The following is a 26277-nucleotide window of genomic DNA, read 5'->3' as shown; positions in this document are numbered from 1 at the left end:
GCTCTTGAGTTCAAGGCCAGCCTGGTCTACAGAGTTAGTTCCCTGACAGCCAAAAGCTACATGGAAAAACTCAAGAAAAACACCACCAGAACAATTGTGTGCTTCCATACCTAGCTCTTTTATTATTTTTTAAAGATCCTTTTTTTTTTTTAAAGATTTATTTATTTATTATATGTAAGTACACTGTAGCTGTCTTCAGACACTCCAGAAGAGGGAGTCAGATTTCAATACAGATGGTTGTGAGCCACCATGTGGTTGCTGGGATTTGAACTCAGGACCTTTGGAAGAGCAGTCAGTGCTCTTAACCTCTGAGCCATCATTCCAGCCCCCCCCCCTTTTTTTTTGTTTTTTTCAAGACAAGGTTTCTCTGTAGTCCTGGCTGGCCTCGAACTCAAAGAGATCTGCTTGCCTCTGCTTCCCAAGTGTTGGGATTAAAGGTGTGCGCCACCAGTGCCCAGATTAAAGGCTTATGTTTTAATGACTAGTGGTAGTGAGACACCTGATACGGTGCTATGGACTGAAATGGAACTAGTGATCTTCTGTAAGAGTACTATGCCACTGAGCCATCTCTCCAATCCCTTTATTTTTATTTTTTGAGACAGGATCTCATATATCTCAGGCTGGCCAGAAACTTGCTATCTAGCCAAAAATGACCTTTAATTTCTGGTCCTTTTGACTCTGCCTGTATTAGCCAAGACCCAAATTTAGGCCACACACCTTTAATCCTAGTTCTTGGAAGGCAGAGGCAGACAGATCTCTTATTTGTTTTGTTTTTGAGACCCTGACTTAGTGGGTAAAAAGCCTCTCTTCTACCAAAAGTCTGACAACCTGAATTTGACCCCACAGTCCCAACTCTCCCAAGTAGGTCTGTAACATTCACATGCATACTCCAGCACATGCTTGCTAACGGACTAAATACATACACAGAGTAAAACCATGCATTGCCTATGTCTGCATGTACAAAGAAAAGTCTTAGTTTGTCCTTATTTTATTGAACCTGGGGCTTTGCACAAACTAAGAAGCACATAATCTACCAATGAGTTACACTGTAGCCCAGAACAGTTGAAAGGGTTTCAGCCCTTGCTCTACAAGGGTCACCAATGCTCCTCCCCGGGACCATGCACTCACTGCCTCTGCTATTCAAAGAAGATGGGCTGGAGGGGATGGCTCAGCAGTTACGAGATACACAACTACATGTAACTAAAAATGGATGCGGCTCAGTGGGTAGAATACTTAAACACACTCTGGGGTCTGACTCCCTGCATTACTTAAGCCAGGCATGATGGTACTCACCTGGAATCCCAGCATTCAGAGGTGGAAGCAGGGAGAGCAAAAGCTCAAAGTCGCCCTTCCTTATGAAGGAAATTATGTAGACCTGCACTACATTTTCTTTCTCCCCTACCCCTCTCTCTCTCCTCTCCCTTTGTGTGTGTGTGTTTGGAGTTTGAACCCACTGAGTGAGGAACTGAGACGTGTGCAGGAGGACACCCTAAGGAGTCATTGTCTCTCCATCCACCACATAGGGCCTGGAAGCTGAACTCGGGCTTGCTGGTAACTGCGTTTCCATACCGAGCCATCACAAGCATCCCACACACCTTCTTTAGGTACTTGTACTGTACTGGCTAGTGGAGACCGTGTTAGTACAAGAATTTGATCTCACGACCAAGCACTCACAGCTGTTGCTCCTTCTGCGAGATCTGTCTCTGCAGACTGTCGGATTGGCTCAGACACTCCTGGGCATATTTCTCATCCTCGGCTTCTGCTTCCTTTTGCGCCTTCTCTGCTTGCTGCAATCTGGTGTAATTCAAATCAACTTTGGGTAAAACTGAGGCTAGAACTAGGGTGTAAAAGGGTGAAGAAGACAAAAGAAAAATGGGGAAATAGAAACATTTCTAAATGAAAACAAAGTTTGGGGGAGAACTCACAAACTCAAACGTGAAAGAGCCACACAATGTCTAGAAATTGTTTTGTGCTTTTTTTTTTTCAACATAAGATATAATATGCCCAGAAAACTATCTTTAAATTTGCTTTATTTCTTGTTCATAATTAATGCAAAGCAATACAGTTTTTTACTGTTGGAGGATGATTTCAATCTCAAATATGGCTAGGTACGATACTGCCTTTTTACAAAGCCGTGAGCTTGAGTCTCTAGTAAGTGCAGAACACACCTGCTGTATGTGATGCTAAGATGTGTGTGCCAGGAATCAAGTGCACTGCAAGGCCAAGAGCAAAGAGCAACAGCTACAGTTCTCAGGGATGGAGTCTTCCATCAGAGCTCTGTACGGTTGCTTAACTATGCAAAGCTGTATATTTATGTGTGTATATGTATATTTTTAAGATTCAAAAATATTTAGTGCTTGGCATTCCCTAGAGAGAATTTTTTAAGATAGTTATTTTACATTTATGAATGTTTTGCTTGCATGTATGTCTATGCACCACATATATGCTTGGTGCCCACGGAGGTCAGAAGCAGGTGTCAGATCCCATGGGACTGGAACTGGAAACCACACCATGTGGGTGCTGGGAAGTGAACCCAGGTCCTGTCCTCTGTAACTGTCACATCATCTCCAGCAATACAATTTTTATTCTTTGCTTGAATCTTAAAGAATAGCTTACTATGTCACCTTTCCCTGTTCGTATTTAAGTCACTGTTTGTCCCCAGGCCCAGCTACACTCCTTGCCTCCCTTGGCCATCAAGATTTGAGGTTTATCTTCAATATTTTATAAGAAAATATTTCCCAGAACTCAAGGGACACTAACTCTTCACAGGAAGTCACAAGAGAACTCTTGTATCTTCATATCTGCCTCCAACACCCTAAATAAGGCCACACACACTGCGAGTATAAAAGCCTCCGAGAAAGGAGAGGGAGTCAGTTACCTCTAGGTCTACATTGAAACGAAAGGATTAAGGCGGTAGGGCTGGACTCGGCTCTCTTCTAAGGTTACAGGAAGTAAAGTAAGTGAGGTAGGCCTGCAGTTGTGCTATCACAAGAGGGCGGGAGGATTAGAAAACGGAGGTGCTAAAGCCCAGGGCAGTGGCCAGCCTGGTTTGAGAACTGCTTTAAAAACTTAAAAATCAGGAGCCATTAGGCAGAGTATGCCAGCGGGTGTGGGTATATGTTTTATCTGTGCCAACACAGCTTGAAAACAAAGGTTTCTAGCTTCCATCGAAAGGTAGCTAAAAAGATAGAACTTTGAAAAAGTCTTGCCATCCTCGAAGGTGGGACTCAGATCTGCCCTTGTGCACAAGGCTGAGGAGTGCACGTGAGGAGCCCGCCAGGGCGCCCGCCGTGTCTCACAGCAGCCATGGAGGGTCCCTGCAGCCTGGACATATGAGATAGCATAAATGCTTTTCCATTTAACATGTGAGTATGGGTTCTGCTCTTGGAGTGGGCTTCAGAAGGAGATGTCTTTGACCAGCTTGTACTGGTCCTGAGGGTCACTACTAGCACTTTTCACCAATGACACTGCAATTGTCCTAGTCTGAGTTAACAAGTCGTTGTCGCTTCATAATGGAATGGACAGAAATCAAAGACAAGAAACGGTAATAAAGATGTCCAAATGTAAAAGTGGGGATAAAGAAAACAACGAAAAGAAAGAAGAAAAAAGAAGAAAGAGGATGTCAATAAAAGAATATTTGTGTCATAAAGCATCAGTAGTTATGTTTTCCCTAAGTTCAAAGAAAGCAATGGTGACACATGTTGACTCAACGTGACAGGGCAATGGGGACAGAAGGTTTTCCAACAGTAAAATGAAAGGCCAGGATACAGCGCTCCACTGACAAGAGAGCCTGCCTTGGGGAAGCAGCTTCCTGTTAACGCATGCCGCTTTCAGAGAGGAGACAGCCACGGTCGAGGGATGGGGCAGCTCCTTCAGGGGGCAGGCCCTCTGAGCCGGCCCCAGTTCAGTTTTTCAAGTCTTTGTTTTATGTCACAGACGAAATGACAAGAAACTACAGATATTGTGCCTTTAAATTATCTCCAAAAAGGCAACTTCAAATGAATCGCCCTAAGTAAAGCAACTTGGTTCCATGCAGCAACCAAAACAAAAAGACAAGGCCTGGCTTGGCCTTGGCAGACACAGGCCCTGGGTGAGGTCTTTCTAACAACTCCGTGGCAGGTGTCAGAGGGAGAAAGGAAGGAGAAGGAGAGACTCATGTGAGGGTCCTACCTTTGCTCCAGCTGCCTCATGGCTGTAGTGATCTTATTGGTCTTTTCTTCTAGTCGGGCAATTATTTCATTTTTTTCTTTCAAGCCATCTTCAGAGCCCTATTTATAAAAACAAAACAACTATGGTGATTTTGATTTTGAAACCTAAACATTAGGCTAAGTATAGTTTCGTTTGCCTTGGAATCCTAGCACTCAGGAGGCAGACAGAGGAGGATTATGGGTTCAATACCAGCCTCACTACACAGGGGCACTGAGGCCAGCTTAGGCATCAGTCCCTCTCAAAAATAACCAAAATACTGTATGCACCAAACAGGGGCTCAGAAGATCCACATAGCTGACCTGTGGAGTAGACCTATGGAGCCCATTTGATAGAAGGAGGGGTTACTCTTGAAACTGTCCTCTGACTTCCACACATGCCCCAAGGCACATACACAGCCCACTCACAATAATACAACAAAAAAACCTTTCATACTTCAATGTGATTGATAAAAAAACAGGCTGAGCATGGTGGCTTATGCCTTTATCCTAGCACTCAGGAGGCAGAGAAAGGCGGATCTCTGTTTGAGGCCAGCCTGGTCTATAGGGTGAGTCCTAGGACAGCCAGAGGAATCCTATCTGGGGGTGGGGGTTGGGGGTTTGCATTTTAAAACATTTTGAATGAGATAGAGGCAGGCAATGTAAATTCAAGGCCAGGGCTACCAGGAGAGTGAGATCGTTCAGTGAGTAAAGGTGTTTGCCGCCAATCTGGAAAATCAAAGTTGGATCCTCAAGATCTATATGATGAAAGAAGACTGCCCACTCCACAAGTTATCCTCTGACTTCTCTGTGTGTGCGCTGTGGTACACACACATCAGAAAAATAAGTGTAATTCATTCCTAAGTGCCAGATGTGGAGCACAGGCCTCTATCCCAGCACTGCAGAGGCAAAACCAGGCAGATCACTTGGAGTTCAAGGCTAGCCTGGTCTAAGAAGTAAGTTCTAGGCTAGTAAGGCTACACAGTGAGAGGCTGGAGAGATGGCTCAGAGGGTTCCACACCCTCATTAGGCACAAGGCATATGTGTGGTGCATATTCATACAGTCTACATTTTTTTAAAAAGTGAAATTTATAAATTGAGAAGAGAGAGGAAGAAGGGAAAATAGATTTGGGACTGGCTGGGTGGGATGTCCCTAATCTGATGAGGCCTAGGGTTGGATCTTGGCACAAAAAAGGGGTGGGGAGTACTTTTTGTGAATTTGTAGCTGAAATGTACAAGTTAGTTATTGCCTGCAATAACAATTGCAAGTCAACTAAGTCTTGGGGGTAAAAATAGGCCAGCGAGATGGCTCAGGAGGTAAAGCACTTGCCAACATGCCTTCATTTCCAAAACCATGTGGTGGAAGGAAAGGGCTGACTCCCACAGAGCATCCTCTGACTGCCAGCCACACTTGCACCTTAGCAAGCCTTAGCAAGTGTGGCTTGCAGTCTCAGCGCTGAAAGAGTCAGATAGGCGGGCCACCCCGCCTGTACCCTATCGGGAGCAAGCAGCTTCAGGAGCTAGGGCTGCCAGCCACTCCCCCACTGCCTTCCCCGGCATGACTGACGGTGCATCAAACCGTGTAGTCTGCCCCAACACTGAGAAGGAGAATGTACCATCTCAAAGGAGAAAGGATCCAGGCGTGGTGGCACAAACTTAATTCCAACACTTAGGAGGCAGGGGCAGTTTAGGAGGCCAGCCTTGTCCACATAGTGAGCTCCAGGACAGCCAGGGCTATATAAAGAAACCCTGTCTCATGAAACAGAAATCAAGGTGGAGGGGGCTCAGTGAATGGTCAGTGTCCATCATGCACAAAGCCGTGAGTTTACTTCCTAGCAATACCAAGGGTCAAAGAACATTGAGTACCTGCAGCCTTTGATACATCTCAATGTTGATTGCTTTGACTTCTTCCAGCTGTTGCCGAAGGCCTATGAGAGTGTCTTGTTTCTCGTGAATGTCTTTCTCCAACAGCTTCATGGCCAGCTCCATCTCATGCTTCATGCCAACTTGTACTGATAGCTCATTCTCCACATCCTGCAATTTCACAGTGTCTTCAATTTCAGGTTATCAAAATCAGGTGGGTGCAACCGCAACCGTTAACAAGGCTGGGAGCACTGTTCCACTCCTCTGTTCTGTTTAAGTATATTATTCAACATCAGCCTGCCTGGTGTGGTGGTTCCCACATGTAGTCCCAGCACTGAAGAGAATGGGACAGGGGGACTGCTTTGAGTTCAAGGGCAGCCTGGGCTACACAGTGAGGTCTGTTTCAAAAACAAGGTCTGGGCCTACTGCTGTACACCTTCAGTCTAGCACTCCTCAGGAGGATCTCTGGGGCTGAAGCTAGCCTGGTCTACACAGAAGGCCCAGACCAGCCAGAGCTAGAGAGTGAGATCTCATCTGTCCTAGTTTGCATTCTATTGCTGTGACAAAACACTAAACAAAAGCAACTTCAGAGACAAGAGTTGATTTGGCTTACAGTTACAGTCAAAGGCAGGAACTTGGAGCAGAGCCTAGAGAGGAATGCTGGCTTGCTCCCCATGACCTGCACAGGCTGCCTTATTTCTAACATCCCCAGGACCACCTGTCTGGAATGCTACTACCCACACTGGGCTGGACTCTCACACTGATCATTAATTTGAGAAAAAGAAATGTCTCACAGACTTGTTTACAGACGAATCCAATGGGGGTATTTCCTCGGTGACTCCAGTTCCTGTCAAGTTAACAAAAACTAGCACACTGTCAAACCAACCAACCAGATGAAGATGTTTCCTAAGGCTAAAGACCGACAGGAGAAGCACACTGAAAGGCGTGCAGTAGCCTCCTCTCTGCCTAGGCAATAAGTATCTGCATTTTGCTTCATTAAACTGCATGTGTGCATTTTTGTGTGTGTCTCACAATCCGAAATCTGAAGTTTTAAGTGCGATGTTGCTAACATACATACTCCACTCTGTCCTCTTACGTATTGTTTTTGTGATGGTGGTCTGCAGTCACACTAACAACCACAGATGGTAACTCAGTTTTAAAAATACTGAGAGAGGTGGGTGTTTTGTTTTGATTTTCAAGACAGGGTTTCTCTGTGTGAGAGTCCTGGCTGTCCTAGAACTCGCTTTGTAGACTAGGCTGGCCTCAAACATACAGAAATCCCCCTGCCTCTACCTCCGGAGTGCTGGAGATTAGAGCTGTGTGTCACCAAGACCAGGTTTTTTTTTTTCCCCCAAACTTTTTGATTCATTGTTTCACATCATGTACACCAGTCTTTCTCTCTTCCCATCCCCTAGTATGTACCCTCTTCCCTTGCAACCTCCCCCATTTAAAAGAAAAAAAGGTAAAAACATCGAGATGTGTTTTTAGCCGGGCATGGTGGCGTGGTGGCCTTTAATCCCAGCACTCGGGAGGCAGAGGCAGGCGGATTTCTGAGTTCGAGGCCAGCCTGGTCTACAAAGTGAGCTCCAGGACAGCCAGAGCTATAAAGAGAAACCCTGTCTCGAAAACCCAAAAAAAAAAAAAAAAAAAAAAAAGATGTGTTTTTAAAGCAACATGGCTCTATAGGCATCATTTAGTTTATGGCGCAGCCTAGAACCACCTGTGGTGTGTCTGGGGGCTCGGGGTGGGGGTGGAGGATGTCCGGACGGTTAACTGATAGAAGAGGACCCAGCTCACTGTGTATAATGCACTTCCCTAGCCATGTGGGCCTAAGCTATATAAATAAAGCTAGCTGAGCACCTCTGAGTGAGCATAAAGCTTCAGGCTCCAGCCGTGTGTTCCCAGTGTTTCATCACAGCCACAGAGAGGACTAGAACAGTGGGGAGCTTGACTGCCAAGCCCGAGGAGCCAAGTTCAAAAGACCCACATGATAGAACTGCCTGTGGCAAGCTAAGCCTCTGACCTCCACACATGTGCCCTGGCATGTGTGCAGACATACAGAACAGAGGCAAAAACAAAGTGTCAAAATGCTTGATGGGTGTCAGGTTCTACTCCACCTCCAAGAGGCTGAGGCTGAGACACCTGAGTGGTGTTGCCTGAGTACACCAGCCCCAGAATTCTGCTAATGTAAATGAGAGGTTAAATTACCTGTCGGAGCTGCGACTCGTCTCGAAGCTGCCTCCTGGCATCGTTATACATCTCGTCTAGGCCTTGCCGGGAATGCTTGTATGTTTGAAGCTCCGTTTCTACATCCACTTTGGTAACCTAGGGAGAAAAGGTCACACCTCACATGGGGCTCTGTCGTCCCACATACCTAGCCTCCATGACCCAGGATCCCAGCCCTCTGCAGGGGTGACTCACCTCCAGGTGCTGCCGAGTTCTCATTAAGATCAGCTCATTTTCACTACGCAATTGATGGTTTTCTTCTTGGAGCTTTATGATATTATTCTTCGCTATTGCTAACTGCAAATTGTGAAACACAAACACAGAGTCACTCCGAGCATCTTTGGGTAGACTTTCTGTACAGGCTGTGTGTGTGGCTGCAGACTGCAGGGAAGAAAACCCTAAAACCACTAAGAACAGTCACACTGCACGGAAGATTCCATTGTAAAAGTGTGCTGTGGGCTGGAGAGATGGCTCAGCAGCCAAGAGTGTTTTTCCTGTTCTGCAGTGGACTGAGCTCCAGTTCCCGGCATCCACACAGGAACTCACAACCATCTGCAACTCCAGTTCCAAGGATCTGGTGCCCTCCTCTGGCCTCCATGGGCACCAGGATGCATGTGGTACACAGATATGCATGCAAGCAAAACAATCATACACATAAAAATAGGTATGCTCATCTTGTTTATTTTGGTGGAGCGCGTTTAGACAGGAACTCACTATACAGCCCTGGGTGGACTTGACTCCAGATCTGCCTGCCTGTCTCCTGAGTGCTGGGATACCAGGCATGGCTACCACTCATGACTATATTATTCTTTTCACCGTTTCTTTTTTAGAGGGGTGTGTGTGTGTGTGTGTGTTGCCTGCCTGTATGTATGTGCATCATATGTGTGCCTGGTCTCTAGACTTCAAAAAAGGGTGTTGGATTGCCTGAAACTGGAGTTACAGATGGTTGTGAGCCACCATGTAGGTGCTGGGAATTGGACACCTGGTCTCCTGCAAGAGCAGCCAGCGCTCCTAACCACCGCCATCTTCTTAGCCCCGCATACTATTTCCCTCCACAGCTGAAGCACATCCTCATCTGCTTGTGAGAAACGGTGCACTTGTCAGACTCACTGTATGTGGAGTGGGGAGGAAGCCCAGAAGAGTGATGTGTAAAGCAGGCACACTGTAAAGACGTGTGCGCGTGGAAAGAGATGGTGCTGGGTTTGAAAAATGTGACAAATGTTCATGGTGACTCAACAGGACTCCTACCCCATGGATGTGACAGGTGGCAGGACTCCAAAACTGTGTCCCCTCAGACAACTTTAGATCAGGGCTTTACACTAGTACCCAGGAACCTGGGCTCTGAAGCCCAGAATGAAAAGGGAAATCCTGAACGAGTAGAACAGGGGCCATTCCCTGAAAGTGGCAGGAGTTTGTACACTTCTGACCACTCTGGGGAAACAGCTCAAACCTTGTTGTGTATGGAAGGCCAAAAAGAAACACAGGCTCGTGGGAAGCTTCAGCAATGCATAATACATCAAATCCCACCAGCAATGCATACATGGGGTTCTTAAGTGTTCCTTTGGGGTTGTTTTGTTTTGAGACAGTCACATGTAGGCCAGGCTTGCTCAAATTCGATGATATGTAGCTGAGGCTGGCCTTGAACTTCCTACCATTTCCCTGCCTCCCATGAGCTGCGATCATAGGTGTGTGCCGGCATGCTAGGCCTCACGTATACATTTCTTATTTGCAAGTATTCAACTTCTCACAGCTGCCTGGTGAGGACAATTCTAAAAAGAATTCTAAGTAACGTGGAAAAATAGGGTCATAGTGCTAATGACAGACTTCGAGCATACTTCATGCATCTACCATATTTCAGAAAATAGATTTGGTATCAAAAGATGGCCTAGTCGGCCATCACTGGAAAGAGAGGCCCATTGGACTTGCAAACTTTATATGCCCCAGTACAGGGGAACGCCAGGGCCAAAAAGGGGGAGTGGGTGGGTAGGGGATTGGGGGGGTGGGTATGGGGGACCTTTGGGATAGCATTGAAAATGTAAATGAGGAAAATACCTAATAAAAAAAACTGAAAAAAAAAAAAAAAAGAAAATAGATTTGACAGACTTAAGGAAAAAAAAAAATCAAGTTTGCACCTTTAATCCTGGAACTTGGGAGGCAGAGGAAAGCCCAGTCTACACAGTGAGACCCCAACTCAAATAAATAATCTCAAGAAGCAACTCTACAAGTAGAAGAGCTGAATTGTTAGAGAGGTTTATTTAAAGCCTGGACTGGAGAAAAGAGCACTGGCTGCTCTCCCAGAGGTCCTGAGTTCAATTCCCAGCAACCACATGGTGGCTCACAACCACCTGTAATGAGATCCAATGCCCTCTTCTGGTGTGTGTGAAGCCAGGATTATACAGTCCTGCTCATGAGGAGAAATATCTGAGTAGCCAGACAATGACAGCTGGATCTACACATAGATGAACGAGAATCTCATTCCATGAGTTTAGGATTCTGTGTGACTTTCGTCTCTGGGGCTGATTTCCAGTTACAATCACAAATACTAGTACCCCAGAGTATGCAACTGGAAACTTAAGGTCTATGTGGGTTCTCTAGAACTCACAGTCTTGGACTGCAATGCCCCACCGTGTGTGTGTGTGTGTGTGTGTGTGTGTGTGTGTGTGAAGGGGGGTGAGTATGTGATTGTCTGTGTGTATGTTATGGTGTGGCGGTTGCTAACAGCAAATTCATGCTTGAAACAGAAAGGATCGCACACAGCAGGTACTCAGAAAACAAGCATCCATTGCTGGGGACTGTACCTCTTCGATCAGCTTAGTGTTTGACTTTTCTAACGAGTCCACTCTTGAATGGAGGCTGCTGACTGTGCTGCTGGAATTGGCAATGGGAAAACTCATTCAAAATCACACAAGTTCAGAAAGGCTAGGACGGCGCACCTCCCCCGCCCGACTCATGGCTACCAGTGACCCACAACAAATCCTTAGAGGGGAACAATTTCATTAACCTGGTTAACTGGAGCTGAGCTAAAACAGCAACAAAGAACACAGCAAAACAATCAACATTTCCATTCCGATTTCTCCTGGACTGACTCAGCCCAGGGCCTTGAGCAGGTAAGGCGGGTTTTAGCTTTGGGTTTTTTTTATTTTTTTAAGACAGGGCCAGGCTGGTCTCAAACTGACTAGCAGAACCTTGAACATCTGACTCTACCTCTACTTCCCTCTTTGGGGATTATTACACACATGGGACACAGTTCATTATTATTATTTCTGCTCTGCATCTAGCCAGCCCCTCAAGCACCTCTCAAAAGTGCTTAGCAATAGAAGGTGCTAAGGAGAAAGGAATAAAGACTCAGCTGGAAACGAAGCAGACCCTACAGTGGGATTCGTTAGTAAGGCGCCGAGAATACTCACTTGAGTTGTCTGTTTAGCTCTTCAACATAATTCTTTTGGTCTAAGATGGCGGCGATTTGAACGTTCCTATGATAGGAGAAAAGAGGAGCTTAAGATATAAACTGGAAACTGGGCGTGGTGGTGCACGCCTTTAATCCCAGCACTCGGGAGGCAGAGGCAGGCAGATTTCTGAGTTTGAGGCCAGCCTGGTCTACAAAGTTAGTTCCAAGACAACCAGGGCTACACAGAGAAACCCTGTCTCGAAAAAACAAAAACAACAACAACAAAAAGAGATATAAGCTGGAAACGTGTAAAAATCACCACAGTGATAAAATACAGCTTTGCTTTGAAAACAGGTGCAGTGCATCAGTGACCTGAGCACCCGGAACCCTGCTGAGCGACCTACTTGCTAGTGGGCCATTAAACCTTTTAAATGTAGAGCCAATTAGATACTATGTCACCACTGGCACAAAATGGTTACTAAGGTCTCTCTCAGCAAGGGCAGATAAGACCAAGACTCCTGCTGGGGACCAACGTTGACCTCTAAGGGACTTTTCTTCATCTGTCCAGGAGAAGCTTTCACAGGAAAAGCCCAAGTCAGGGCTCCAGGGAGGGAGGAGCCGACACCACACCCTGAACAGACGGCTCGCCCATTCGCAAATAGCGACAAGGAAAGTACAACCCGGACAGGAGGAGAAGGAGGAGGAGGAGGGGGTGGGGGGAGGGGGAGGAGGGGGAGGATGGACGTACCTTTCCTTGTTTCCGATCTCTTCTTCATTCTTTAAGTACATGGAGAAGTCAATCACCCCAACCTGAAGTTAATAAACCCAGTTTTATTTAACGACAAGTACTGGGTCAGCAGGTCCGGCGGGACGGGCAGTCCTGTCAGTTTTCATTGGCTTGAGGGATGTGAGGTCTGGGAAGCCTGCCGCTGGGGTCTCAGGGTGCTTCCGGGGATGTTTAGGTCCTTAGCTCTGGGCTAAGGAACGGTTTGTCCCTTCTTTACTTAAAGCATGAACAGACTACAAGGAGCCAGAAGTGCGGCAGCTGGCACCTGGCTGGAGGAGGGCACTGCCGAGGACAGGCCTCTAAAGGATACATCTTGGCCCGGGGCCTTGCCTGCCACTCTTTCTCGCCACCCTTTCTGCCATATCGTTCCCTCAACACCACAGGCCCATAGTTGAATCCAGTCTGCCAGAAACCTCGAAAAGCAGGAGCCTAAATAACACTCTCCCTCCTGTGTGGTGGCTTGAATGACACGTAGCCCCCATAGACTCGTGTATTTTACCACTTGGTCCCCAGCTGGTGTCACTCTTTGGAGAGGTTATGGAACCTCCTTCCAGCCTGGTAAGCTATCAGGGTTTATAGCAACACTCCATTTCATGTTCCTGTGGGCATGGCGCGCCTCCCCCACCATTAGGACTCTATCCCACAACATGCAACTGAATTTTGCTCAAGTGACTAACAGCACTTAGAGCTAAGAGCTAACAAGGACCCAGGAAGAGCTGTGTGCAAGGAAGACACAGGTCTGCATTACCCACGATCACTCACCTGGGAGTCTAGGTCCTCTCCCTTCACACACAGATTGGCATCAATCACGTTCAAGCCGACCAGCAGCCCGACAATCACGGCTCCCTCCTCCTCCATCATCAGTGCATGGTACTCATAGAACTCACTGGGAACATGAAATCAGAGACCATCATCACAAACTAACTCTTACAACTCAGCTTTGAAACCTTACCTCCTTACCAACCTCGTCTCCCACCTCGTAGGCATGAATCTACCTAAGTTCCTGAATCTACCTAAATTCCTCTAAATGACATTCTCAACACTTAACCTGGGAAAAGGCTCGATGTCCACATAAAAAACAAAAGGACTGATGGAGGCAGGAAAGAGAGACATTTTGAGGGAAAAACAGAAAGCAAAAGAAAAAGGGGTAAGCCGGGTGTGGTGGCGCATGCCTTTAATCCCAGCACTCGGGAGGCAGAGGCAGGCGGATTTCTGAGTTCGAAGCCAGCCTGGTCTACAAGTGAGTTCCAGGACAGTCTGGGCTACACAGAGAAACAGAAAAAAGAAAGAAAGAAAAAGGGGTAATGCTGTGCATGAAAGCTTGTGGCTTCAATCCCCAGGAGGCTGAGACAGCAGGATTCCTATGAGTTCAAGACTAGCCTGAATTACACAGTAAGTTCCAGGCCAGCCTGGGCAGAAAGTTAGAACATGGCTTTTTTTTTAAAAGTTATTGTTTTATTATTTTATACCTGTTTTGCCAATGTGTATATATATATATAATACACATGCGCACAGTGCCCACAGAGGCCGTAAGAAGGCGTCTGATTCCTGAGCTGCCACTGTGGGTGCTGGCAACTGAATCCAGGTTTTCTGGGTGAGTCTCCAGTGCTCTCAGCTGCTGAGCCATCTCTCCAGCTTGTCTTAGAGTCAGAAGGGAGGTGACCAGGAGGCCTGGGATGCTGGACTCTCGGGACTCAGTAACTGCTGCTGATCTGATTATAACACTTGTAATTACAGCTGACATTTCAGTCCCCACACTCACTAAGACCTTTGGAATAGCTGGCTATGGTGGCACATGCCTTTAATCTCAGCACTCAGGAAGGAGGTAGAAGTAGGCAGATCTGGAGTTAGAGGCTAGCCTGATCTACATAGCAAATTCCAAGCCAGCCATGGCTACTAGTGATGCCCTGTCACAGACAGATCTTACAGGTCTGAACATTTTGCTTGCTTACACGTATGTGCACCAGCCTGGTGCCCTTGGAGGCCAGGAGAAAGCATAGGATTCCCCCGGAATTAAATGGTTGTGAGCCTCGGATGTACTGAAACTGAACCCTAGCTCTCTGCAAGAACAGCTTGTGCTCTTAACTACGTAGCCATCTCTCTAGGCCCCTACGTATTCATCAACTAGTTATGAAGTAAGTTCAAGACCAGTCTGAGCTATGTGAGACCCGGGGGAGGGAGGGAGACACAGAGACTTGCAAAGAGAACAGTCTAAAACTGACGTTCCTAAGTCTCTTTATAATCAGGAAGAGCGCAGGTGCCATTAAGCGTTCCTTCCGTGTTTCACCTACGGCTTTAATTGGTTCTCAGAAGACTGGTAAGGACTCTCAGTGCTTCAAGCTATGCCCATTTTCATTTCACAGATGCAAAAGGCTGAGATGTGAAACAAGACTCATAAATAAAACCAAACACAGAACACTAGTTCCGAAATAGCAGAGGCTGGGGCATAGAGAACCCAGGCTAAGGGTCGCCGGGGGTTGCTAGGGGTCGCCGGGGGTTGCCAGGGGTCGCCGGGGGCCAGCTCCCTTTGAAGATTCACTGCGCTGCTCAGAAAGCTGTCTTCAGCTTTTGACCTTCAGTTAAACATTGCTCCTGATACAGCTGAAACGCTCATTAAAGATCTTAAAAAGAAATCTTCAAACCCCCAAGCCCCGCTGCAAACTTGTATCCACAAAATTGTAACTCGGAAGAAGGGAAGCAACTTAGAATAATCGTGCTGAGGTTACCCCGTGTTCAGCGATAAAGAGCTGATGGGCTTTCTCTCAGGCTGGGGGCTCGTCGGTGGCATGTCCCTCTCCTGTCCTTCGCGTCCTCATTTTACCGCTCCTTCTCTTTTCCCGGATTTCATCTTTCCTCGCTTCTTTTTTTGGATGGCAACATATAGATGTAATAAAAAGTAAACATGACCTAATGATACTGACCTTAGGAGCTCCCTCTGGATAATTAAGCAACGCAAGTAATCGGCCATTTTTTTCTGCATGAGGGCTAATCGGAGCCACGCTCTAGCACGGCCAAGCGGAGTCCTAGAAAGAGGAGCATTGGGTTACAAGAGAACCTTAGTGCTAAATTCACTGGCCAAGCGCTCCCTATCCATTGATAAATGCTGTTCACCTTTAGAGCGTGATGCCCATGTCTAAGGGAGCAGGGGGGTGGGGGAAGGATGTGCGCATGCGCGCCTGTGCTCCTTTGACCAAGCGGACAAACCCGGAAACCAAAAATTGGCGTTGGCATGGCTTTTCTCTCCCGCTTCTCTTTATTTTTGGACATGGTCTCTCACCGAACCTAAACTATCTTGCCCAGTGAGCCTGTCTGCCTTCTCACCTAGGGCACCGAGTTTTTACTGGGGTTCTGAGGGTACAGACTCAGGAATTCATGCCTGTGCAGTTAACACTTTACCCACTGAGCGATCTCCGTGGTCCTTAGGGTAGTGTTTACATTTTATTTTATGTGTATGGGTGTTTTATGTGCATCTATATGCACATAGTGCCTGCAGAGGCCAAAAAAGGGCACTGGATCCCCTAGAGCTGGACGAGGATATGAAGAGTGTGGGCCGCCAGATACGTGCTGGGAAATCAAACTCTTGTCCTCTCGAAGAGCTGAGCCATCTTTCCAGCCCCTTATGCTAGTTTTTTGAGCAAGTAATTCTCCCCCTGGGTGGTTTGTTGTTTGTTTTTGTTTTTTAAGATTTTTTTTTTTTTTTTTTTTTTTAGTATATAAGTGTTTGCTTAAATGTATCTTCACATAGGTGCAGTACCTGCACACCAAGGTGAGAAGAGGGTGTTAGGTACCCTAAGACTAGAGATACAAATGGTTATGAGCCACCATATGGGTGCTGGGAATCAAATCCAGGTTCTCTGGAGGAGCAGCCAGTGCTCTTAACCATTGCTGTCTCTCCAGGCCAAGTTATTCCAGGCTGTAAGCTTTGGAAGAAAGAATGCTCTGGAATGTTACTTCTATTAGAGGTATATTAGTGGGCTGGGCCTTCACACCTACACCATGGCACATGTGTCTATAAGGAAACACACACACTTGAACATGCACACACACACACACACACACACACACACACAGACTTAAACGTTTGGGGCAAAAATAAAAACAGCTACAACATCTTATTCCTAAGGCTTAAGGGCTGCTGAGACAAGCCCCAAGTTCCAGCCTCAGATCCCACCACATAAGGAGAAGGCTGACCCTGAAAGTCCTTCTCTGACTTCCATATGCATAATGACACCCACATGCTCTCTAGCCCCCACATACACATCATACACATGTGTTTATGTGTGTATGCATGCGAGCACACACACACACACACACACACACACCAAAATATAAGTTTAAAAAATGGAGGAGCCAGGTGTGCTGACACACATCTTTAATCCCAGCACTCAGGATGTAGAGGCAGAGGGATCTCTGTGAATTTGAGGCCAGCCTGGTCTACAGAGTGAATTCCAAGACAGTAAGACATGTATAGCAAAACTCTGTCTCAAAAAATAAATAAATAAATAAATAAGGAAAACAGTTTCCTAACTTGAAAAACAGTTTTCCACGTTTATGATTTCAGAGCTAGAATGCACCGGCTTTCGGGGTTTCTAGTTGTTGTCCAGACAGAGTTTCTCTGAGGGAAACTATGAGGTGAGCTGGAATAGTGAACAATGAACAGCAGGAGGAAAGGGGAGCAAGGCTCAGGTCAAGAGGGTGGTAAAGCAGCCTGTGAGCATCGAGAGATGGGCAGATGTACTTCAGGAACATCCACCATACTTACTTAAGCCCAGGCAAGTCCCGGACACTCGCCCCGATCTCCTCTGCTTCTGGGTACAGCTTCTCCACCAGTTCCAGGGGGCCCCAAATAGTTTTGTTATAGCTCAAAAATGATTTTCTCCCTGGAAAAAATATATAACTTGTAATTTCAACTCATAAAATGGGAGCAACATCATCTTTAAATACCTAGCTACGTATAGATGTGGAGAGTCAGTCCAGTGGCTAACAGTGCTTCCTCACCAAGCATAAGGCATGAGTCAGTCCCAGTACCCACAAGCTGGGCATGGTGTGTGCCTGGACCCCCAGCATCCAGCATCAGAGGATGGAGAAGGGCAGCCCTTGAGGGCTTGCTGCCTAAAGCTCAAGTGGAACTGTGAGTTTCCAGTTCAGTGAGAGAGCCTGGCTCAAGACAGGAGGACAGAGAGCAACAGAAACACACACACACACACACACACACACACACACATAATCTCAGCTCTATGGGAGGCTGGAGCAAGAGGATCAGAAATTTAAGGACTGCCTAAGTAACTTAGTGACATCCTGTCTCAATAGAAAGGAAAGAAGGTGGGACTGGAGAGATGGCTCAGAGTACTGACTGCCCTTCTAGAGGTCCTGAGTTCAATTCCCAGCAACCATAGGATGACATCTGGTGCCCTCTTCTGGCATGCAGGTATACATTCAGGCAGAATATGGTATCTATAATAAATTCATCTTTAAAAAAATCACTAAAATTAAATCTTTAATTAATCTTTAAATAAAAAAAAGCATCTGCCTAGCATGCACAAGGTTTTAGGTTTAATCCCTAGTACCACCAAGAATAAGTAAACGCACACATACATTATACGTACACACACACACACACACACACACACACAAACACACACAAACACACACACACATCTTGGCTGTTCCTTCGTATCAGGAACATCCCGGTACGTAACTATACCAATACCAAAGTAAAAACATCTTCAAAGTCTACTAAGTAAAGTCTACTAAGAGGCAGGCATAGGGGCGCCAGGGAGGCTGAAGCGGGAGACTCACGTTTGCACCTTCACGGCCTCCAGAGAAAGTGGAAGATCAGCTGACAAACTGCACTATCTGTCTCAAAACTTAGAAGCAATGACGAGAGCTCTGAAGGCGTGAGAGACACAGTTCAGAGGCAGAACGCCAACCTAGGGGGCACAAGGCCCTTGTATTGAAATTTTTAAAAAGCACAATAAAAGTACTTTCCTTGTAAATACAAACAATTGTAGCTTTTATTTTGATATCAGGTGACAGAGAAACACTTGGGCAGGGGGTATAGTTCCCTTGACAGACTGCTTGCCTACCAAGCAGGGAGCCCTGGGTTTGAGCCTGGCTAGCATCATAGGAAGAACTGGGCACCATAGCCCTTGTCTGCCATCACGGAGTCGGGAAGTGGAAGCAGCAGGGTCCAGAGTTCAAGGTTGCTGGGCGAAGCGTCACGCGACTTTAACCCCAGCATCCCTGAGCCCATTTTCTGTGAGGCCAGCCTGCTCTACACAGACAGTTCCAGGACAGCCAGGGCTACACAGAGTCCCTCAAAAAGTCATAATAAATAAATAAATAAATAAATAAATAAGAGAAAATCAGTTCCCAGTCATGCTCAGTTATCAGCAAGCTTGCTACATTGGAGACCCTGTCTCAGGCTCCTCTTCTGAGAAGGCTCGCTTCTCAACAACAGAGCTCCAGGGGATCCGACGCCCTCTTCTGGTAACATTGAGTACTGCATGCAGGCAGCACATAGACATACATGCAGTCATTAAAATAAGAGAAAAACACACCTTTTTTTTCCCTTACTAATCAGGCCTTCTGCAGATATAATGTGGCTGTCATAGGTACTGCCTAAGCAAGGCCAGCCACCAAGAGCAACCTTACTGTGAGGGGAAAATCTCAGAGGCTAAACAGCTTTACAGTGATGCGTTAAGATAAGCCTATGACTGCGACACCTAATTCACTGTGGTTATGAAATAAAAGATAATGCATCCTGAAAACAATCCAAAGTTCAGCTGTTTGGGCCATGATCATCACATTCCAATTCAGCAACATAGGGGAGAAGAAAGATTTTTATCACTACCATTTCAAAAAATAAATAAAGGGAGCAGGCTGGAGCGATGGCTTCTGGGTAAAAACACCCCCCTGCAAGCCCAACACCAGAATTTGATCGCCAGGACACACAATGGAAGCAGAGACTGGATTCCTGCAAGCTGTTTTCTCTCTCTCACACACACACCCTCCCCCAAACCCACCCACACTCACACCCTGGCACAAAATTGGTAATTTCCTGACACAATAAAAGCACCTGTGAGCTGGGCTTGTGAGCTGAGCTGGCGACACGGCTCAGGGGTTAAGAGAATATATATACTGTTCTCCCAGAGGCCCTCACCCAGCCCACCTGTAACACCAGTTCCAGGGATCAAAGGCCTTAGGCCTGCGATGGCCCGCACTCAGAAATACGCACTCCCCCACACATAATTTTTTTTAAAATTTAAAAATCCTTTTTAAAAGTATCTGTGGGCTGGGCAGGCAGTTTAGCTGCTCCTCCAGATTTTAGAATTCAGTTCCCAGTATTCAGGTCAGGAGGCTCCCAACTGTCTCTAACTCCTGCTTCAGGGGACCAGACACCCTCTTCTGGCATCCTTGGGTAACTGAACACATACGGCATAGAGATGCATACATGCACATAAAAATAAAGTATCAGGGGTGGGGCTGGAGACGTAGCTCATTGGCTAAGAGAATACACTGCTCCAGGAAAGGGCCTGTACTCAGCTCATAGCACCCACTTCAGGTGTTCACAACCATCTGAAACTCAGCTCCAGGCCTCCATAGGCACCTACACTCACACGCAACCCTACACATAATTTACTTGTATTTGTTTCAAGACCGGGTCTGACTCTGTAGCTCTGACACATAATTTCTTTAAAAAATTAAATCTTTTTTTTAAGGTATCTGGAAACTGGACTTGGTGACATACATCTATGGTCCCAGCTACTGAGGAAGCCAGGGCAGGAAGATTGCTTGACACTAAGAATCATAGTACAGCCACAGCAACACTGAAGTCTCATCTCAAACGCCCAGAGGAGAGTACTTTAGACAAAGTGGGCAAAGACATGACAAAGCAAAGGCTCCTATCCACTGCTAGCTGGTATCCTAACTCCACCTCCATAAATCCCCATTGCCTGTAACTTCTAAAGAAATCTTAAAACAGCCGGGCGCTAGGTGGTGCACACCTTTAATCCAGCACTCAGGAGGCAGAGGCAGACGGATCTCTGTGAGTTAGAGGCCAGCCTGGTGAGTTGCAGTACAGCCAGGGCTACACAGAGAGACCCTATCTATCTTTGGGGGAGGAGGGTGCACAGGAAGCAATCCTAGGACACGTGCCCCCGATATATATTCCCAAGATGCTCTTCCGGCACTTTGTAATCTGGAAAATATTGGGAACAGTCTGAGCTCACCGGGGAGAGTAGGTTCTGCTCGGAGGTGACTGAAGATGGCTCTCTACTTCTGATGTTCCTGCCTCCACCTCCCAAGTGCTGGCATTAAAAACACGAGCCCCTGTGGTGTTTCTGAGGTGCTGGAGGTCAAAGCCAGCATGCTAAGCACACACTCCCATCAACAGAGCACACCCCCAGGTTGGGTGTCCAACTCTTTCCTAGCCCACTACTACACAAACGCTGATCATACTAGAAAGCCATCAAAGCTGCCCCCAAATCCGAGTGTGTATTTATGTACGTATGGATGGATGGACGGACGGATGGATGATTTTTTTTTTTTTTAAAACAGGTTCTCACTATGTCATCCAGGAACTCCCTATGTAAACCATGCTATCCTCAAACTCAGATAGTTGACTGCCTGGGCCTTCCTAGTACTGGGATTGAAGTTGTACGGCCACAGACACTCCAGCCAACACAGGCTGGCCTCAGACTTGCTCTGCAGCTGAAGGCGGCCTTAAACATCTGGACTTCCTGTCTCTGCCCTCACGGGTGCTGGGATTACAGGCATGCATTACCACGCCCAGCTTAATTGTTATCTTAAGTAAAAGAATTATTATTATCCAGTATACATTTAAGCATTGAAAACTACACAGCTAGGGTGTCATCTTAACTTGGGGTATGTGTGTGCGAGGGAGGTCAGACACTAGCTTTGGGAGGCATGCTCAAGAGCCATCCACCCTGTGTTCTGAGGCAGGGTCTCCCCATAGGACCAATGGATGGTAACTAAACTAGCTGAGCTCCAGGAATCCTCCTGTCTCCACACCCCCCAGTCCCACCCCCAACCCCAGTTTAGGGATTACAAACTTGCTACCACATCTAGCTTTCTGTGTGGGCACTAAGGATTGAACTCAGTCCTCACACCGGGTCATCTCCCCAGCCTGCTATCCTGTGTTTCATCTCAAACATACTTCAGAGCTGCATGAGTCCTTGAAAAAGCTCTCTCACCTCTGTGCAGAGAAGGTACCTGGCACCCACCACGTCTGTCCTTGGGACTACGCAGCAAGTACCAGGCCAGTCTGGGCCACTTGCCAGATCCTTCTCTCAAAACATAACTACCACCTGTGCATGAAGGGGCCTGGTTAACCTCAGGAGATAGAGGCAAGTGGACTTGTCTGAGGTGGAAGCCAGCTTGGTCTATACAGTGAGTTCCAGGATAGCCAGCGCTACGTAGAGAGCCTCCAAACCCACACATTTTCCTCGTCTCTACCTCTGGTGGGATCTGCATAGCAGAGAACCATCCTTTCCGGGACCACCTCGGTTTCTAAAGGAACCTGGTTCAGAGGACACTTTGCCATGCAGGTCCCCATGCACGGAAACATTCCTGATCTACGTTGGTGTAATTTCTTCAACTGAGTTCAAACTATCAGTGAGCCCACGCCAGCATCTCCACTCAGTTTCAGTTTCAAAAGCAATCTAAGGCGGCTGAGATGGCTCAGTGGGGAGAGGAAGCAGCCTCCGGCAAGGTGCCCTCTAATCTTTATGTTCATGTGGTATGTGTGCAAGTGTGTGTGTGTGTGTGTGTGTGTGTGTGAGCGTGCACGTGTAGGCGTGCACATAAGTAAATATAATTTTTTAAAAGTGTGTGTGTGCGCGCGTGTGTGTGTGTGTGTGTGTGTGTGTGTGTAAATAAATGTAATTTAAAAAAAATTACCCAAGAAAATGGAAACCCGTTAAAGGGTAAATATGTAAAAACCATGTAATCAGGCCAAGCATGTTGGCTCCCACCTTTGATCTCAGCACCTGGGAGGAAGAGGCAGCCAGGTCTCTGTGAGTTTAAGGCAAGCCTGGTCTATATAGTGAGTTCAAGGCCAGCTATATGAGACCATCTCAAAAAAAGAAAAAAAGAAAGAGTAATCAAGTATGTTTTTCACCAATTATTAGAAGAAAAAACATTCTTTTTTGCAGTGCATAATGGTGCACTAGCCCTGGGGAAGCAGAGGCAGGCAGCAGATCTGTGAGTTCCAGCCCAGCCTTGTCTACAGAGTGAGTCTGAGACAACCAAGGCTGTTTATTACACAGAGAAACCCTCTCTCAAAAAACAAACAGCCGGGCGTGGCGAGGCACGCCTTTAATCCCAGCACTCGGGAGGCAGAGGCAGGCGGATTTCTGAGTTCACGGCCAGCCTGGTCTACAGAGTGAGTTCCAGGACAGTCAGGGCTCTACAGAGAAACCCTGTCTCGAAAAACCAAAAACAAACAAACAAACAAACAAACAAAAAAATTTTTCTGAAGATCATGTACTAGGAATCACAACAGTAATTAATACATTCTCCTGAAATCAACACACCTTAACCTAGACTCCAAAGATCAAAGTGGAGTCTTCCAGCTCGCGTGGCAAGCCATTCCATTGGCCCAACATTCAGATTTAAAATGCAAAATAGGGCTGTCTCAGTTGGCTCAGCGGTTAAGAGCACTGACTGCTCTTCCAGAGGTCCTGAGTTCAATTCCCAGCACCCACATGGTGGCTCACAGCCATCTGTAATGGGATTTGATGCCCTCTTCTGGTGTGTCTGAAGACAGAGACAGTGTACTCATAAGTAAATAAATCTTAAAAAAATAAATAAATAAAACAAAATAAAATGCAAAAATAATGACGGCAACTATGGCCTTAAAACTATTTCTCCGGGGCTGGTGAGATGGCTCAGTGGGTAAGGGCACCTGACTGCTCTTCTGAAGGTCCGAAGTTCAAATCCCAGCAACCACATGGTGGCTCACAACCACCCGTAATGAGATCTGATGCCCTCTTCTGGTGTATCTGAATTCAACTACAGTGTACTTACATATAATAAATAAATAAATCTTTAAAAAAAAAAAAACTATTTCTCCAAGGACATCAAGGGTGAGAAGCAAGGGAGCGGAAGGCCGACTGATTTGGGGGTCTCGTCATACCTTTCAGGCCGTGTTTCAGACAATGTTCCATGACCACGAAGAACTGCTGCAGAGGAGGGTAGTCAGAGTCCAGCGTGCGGCCGAAGCTCAGGGCAGACTCGATGAGCCCTTTGATACTCAGTTTAGCCATGTTTAACAGGTTGGCTCTCTCCACGGCTGTGGGGTCCTTTGTAGCTGAAAAAATGCAAGAAAGCCCAACATCATCCCCAGGACAAGACAACAGTGGCGAATCCACAGATCTGTCCTTCCCCGTGGAAGTCTGCTCTCCCGTGCTTGGCAGCCGGATAGCTCCTCAGGCCAGGTTGCCACAACACGGCCTCTTTCTTCTCTCTCACAAGCCACAGCAAAGCACCATCCACGCCCACTGTGGCCATGCTTATGAACTATCCTCAAGACTCCACACAGAGAATAATAAGCTTTATTTTCTGGCTGGTGAGATTGCTTAGAGAGGATGTGCGGGACGGACCACTTGAGCTCCATCCAGAACCCACAAGCCGGAGAGAATGTCTCTGACCGTCATTTATCAGGCACAGCACATTTGTGTCTACCTACTGCGTGCTCGAGCACACACACGCACGCACACAATCACTAGCCACGGCCCACTGTGCCTACCTACTACACACATCTTAAGGTAAAATGGCTTTCAGTAAAGATAAGCTTGCAAGTACAAGCCACATGTTTGAGGATTTTGCAAATGGTGGGTAGCAGGCATGGTCTAGGTCTAATGATTTCCAAGCAAGAATAAGAGGCTAAAGAAATGGCTCAGTCATTAAGAGCATTTGCTGTTCTTCCAAAAAGCCAAAATTTGGTTCCCAGCATCCACTAAGATGGTTCACACCTACTTGTAACTCTAGCACCAGGTGGCCAAATGCCCTCTTTTGACCTCTGAGGTCAACACACACACACACACATACACACCTTTATTTCAAAATCAGGCAGTGGTGGCTTGCATCTTTAATCCTAGCACTTGAGTTAGAGGCTAGTCTAGTCTACAGAGTGAGGACAGCCAGGCCCACATATTAAAACTGTCTCAAAAAAAAAAAAAATCAAAATACACTAGCAACAAAATAAAAGGTAAAGTTATCAGATTCCAGAATCTCCCAGAACAAACATCACAGGGAAAACAACAACAACAGAAAAAAAAAAAAAAAATCAAAATATTTTGACAAACCCAAGGTAGTCTTCTGTGCCTTTGACCTAAGCAACTAGGAGATTGGTTCCAGGCCGGCCAGGGTTACACAGTAAGACCCTGTCTCGAAAAAAACACAACTCCCAGGTCAAAAGAAAAGAAAAAAAAAAAAAAAAAGGAAAGAAAAAAATTCTAGTACGGGCTGGAAAGAGGTTAATTCCCCATACCTGTGGTAAGCGCTTAACTCCAACTCCAGGGAGACCCGACGCCTCTGGAGGCCCCTACACTCAGGTACACACTCATTAAAAATAAAAATAATTTTTTTTAAACCAGCTGTTCCCCCAACACTCTAAACACTGCCGAGTGGCACAAATATTTTTCTGCGAAGATAGCAAAAGAGATGTGAAAACCAAACCTAACATTTATTAATCTCCAGAGAACTCTGCCATGTAGCTGTTTCTGTAGTCCCAGCGTCTGTGATTCTTGGGTCCAGCCTGGTCTAAACAGAGTGTTCTGAGGCAGCCAATGCTATATAGAGAGACCTGTCTCAAAAACAACCTTCAAGTAAATGACAAACCCAGGTGGTCAGTGCGTTCACAATTTAGTGGCCCACTCAAAACAAAACAAAACAGCTGGGCGTGGTGCGACACACTTTAATTCCAGAATTTGGGAGGCAGAGGCAGGAGGGAATCTCTGAGTTCGAGTCCAGCCTGGTCTACATAGCTAGCTCCTGGACAGCCAGGACTATGCAGTGAGAACCCGTTTCGAATAACAAAACAAGAGTCCCCTTGCTCTGGCACTTGGCTATGGTTTGCATCCCAGCTCTCTTAGGCTGACTTCCTCCGCAATCTGAAACAGCCCGGCTGGGTGATGAAGGATATGGCCACATCTTTTCCTCCACTCTCCGTCGAGGTGTGATTCCCTCCGTCCACCCCCGCTCCCGAAGTGAAACCACCTGACGTTTAATAATCGGCAGAATTCTCTTTTTAAGAGTGTTCATCACAACCTGTAACCTGCACCGGAGGAGCCTAGGACAGCGGCTGTGCAGCAGCGACCGCAGGTGGGGCTCCTCGGCAGTCCCTAGAGGCGGCCCCGCTCCCTCTGCGCCCCCAGCCTGCAAGGGGGCCCCGCGGAGCGCGCTCCTGGCACTACACCGCTCCCCTCCCCAGCCTTCCGCCCTGCATCCGCGTGACTGGGAAGCCATCCCTGTCCCTGGACGCCCTGGTCCCCGCCCGTCCGCCGACCCCAGCCGCCAGGCCCCAGGGCGGGCGGGGCGCAGGGATGCGGGCGGGCGGACGTTGCCATGGAGACCCCGGGAGCCCCCGGTTCCCGGGTGACTGCGTGACCCAAGCGAAGGATGGTGACCCCGGCTGCTGCCCTTACCCATGGCGGCGGTGCGTGCGGGACACGGGCTCGCGGAGCGGGTCAGCAGCTCCCCGCAGGCGCGCGGCGGCCACCGCGTCTGGCCCGGCTCGGCGCTGCCACAGCGCCCCTGGCGGCGGGAGGACGCCACGGCCGCGTGAAGCTGGTCCCCGCCGATCA

General features: G+C 47.2%; 1 protein-coding gene across 9 annotated transcripts in view; it reads right to left on the bottom strand.

Moving 5' to 3' along the window:
- Rufy2 (RUN and FYVE domain-containing 2) overlaps positions 1-26277 on the bottom strand; it is a 37036-nt gene extending 10759 nt beyond the window's left edge. For 2 of the 9 annotated variants that reach the window (XR_871727.2, XM_006514088.2), the window contains exons 1-13: positions 26119-26229; positions 23607-23780; positions 17211-17328; positions 15370-15471; positions 13211-13334; positions 12410-12471; positions 11681-11746; positions 11072-11141; positions 8469-8570; positions 8256-8372; positions 6051-6218; positions 4171-4268; positions 1675-1794 (exon numbers count right to left, since the gene is read on the bottom strand). Coding sequence is in view for 4 of the 9 variants with exons in the window: in XM_006514088.2 (XP_006514151.1) it covers positions 1675-1794; positions 4171-4268; positions 6051-6218; positions 8256-8372; positions 8469-8570; positions 11072-11141; positions 11681-11746; positions 12410-12471; positions 13211-13334; positions 15370-15471; positions 17211-17328; positions 23607-23780; positions 26119-26122 (1325 nt within the window). In the remaining 5 variants the exon portion in view is untranslated. The other 7 variants (XR_003948799.1, XR_003948800.1, XR_003948802.1 and 4 more) reach the window with 7 other exon arrangements.

Source organism: Mus musculus, chromosome 10 (assembly GCF_000001635.26).
Source record: "Mus musculus strain C57BL/6J chromosome 10, GRCm38.p6 C57BL/6J".
Lineage (NCBI taxonomy): Eukaryota > Metazoa > Chordata > Mammalia > Rodentia > Muridae > Mus > Mus musculus.
Note: the sequence above shows the minus strand (reverse complement) of the source record. Positions and strands in the feature narration are given on the sequence as shown.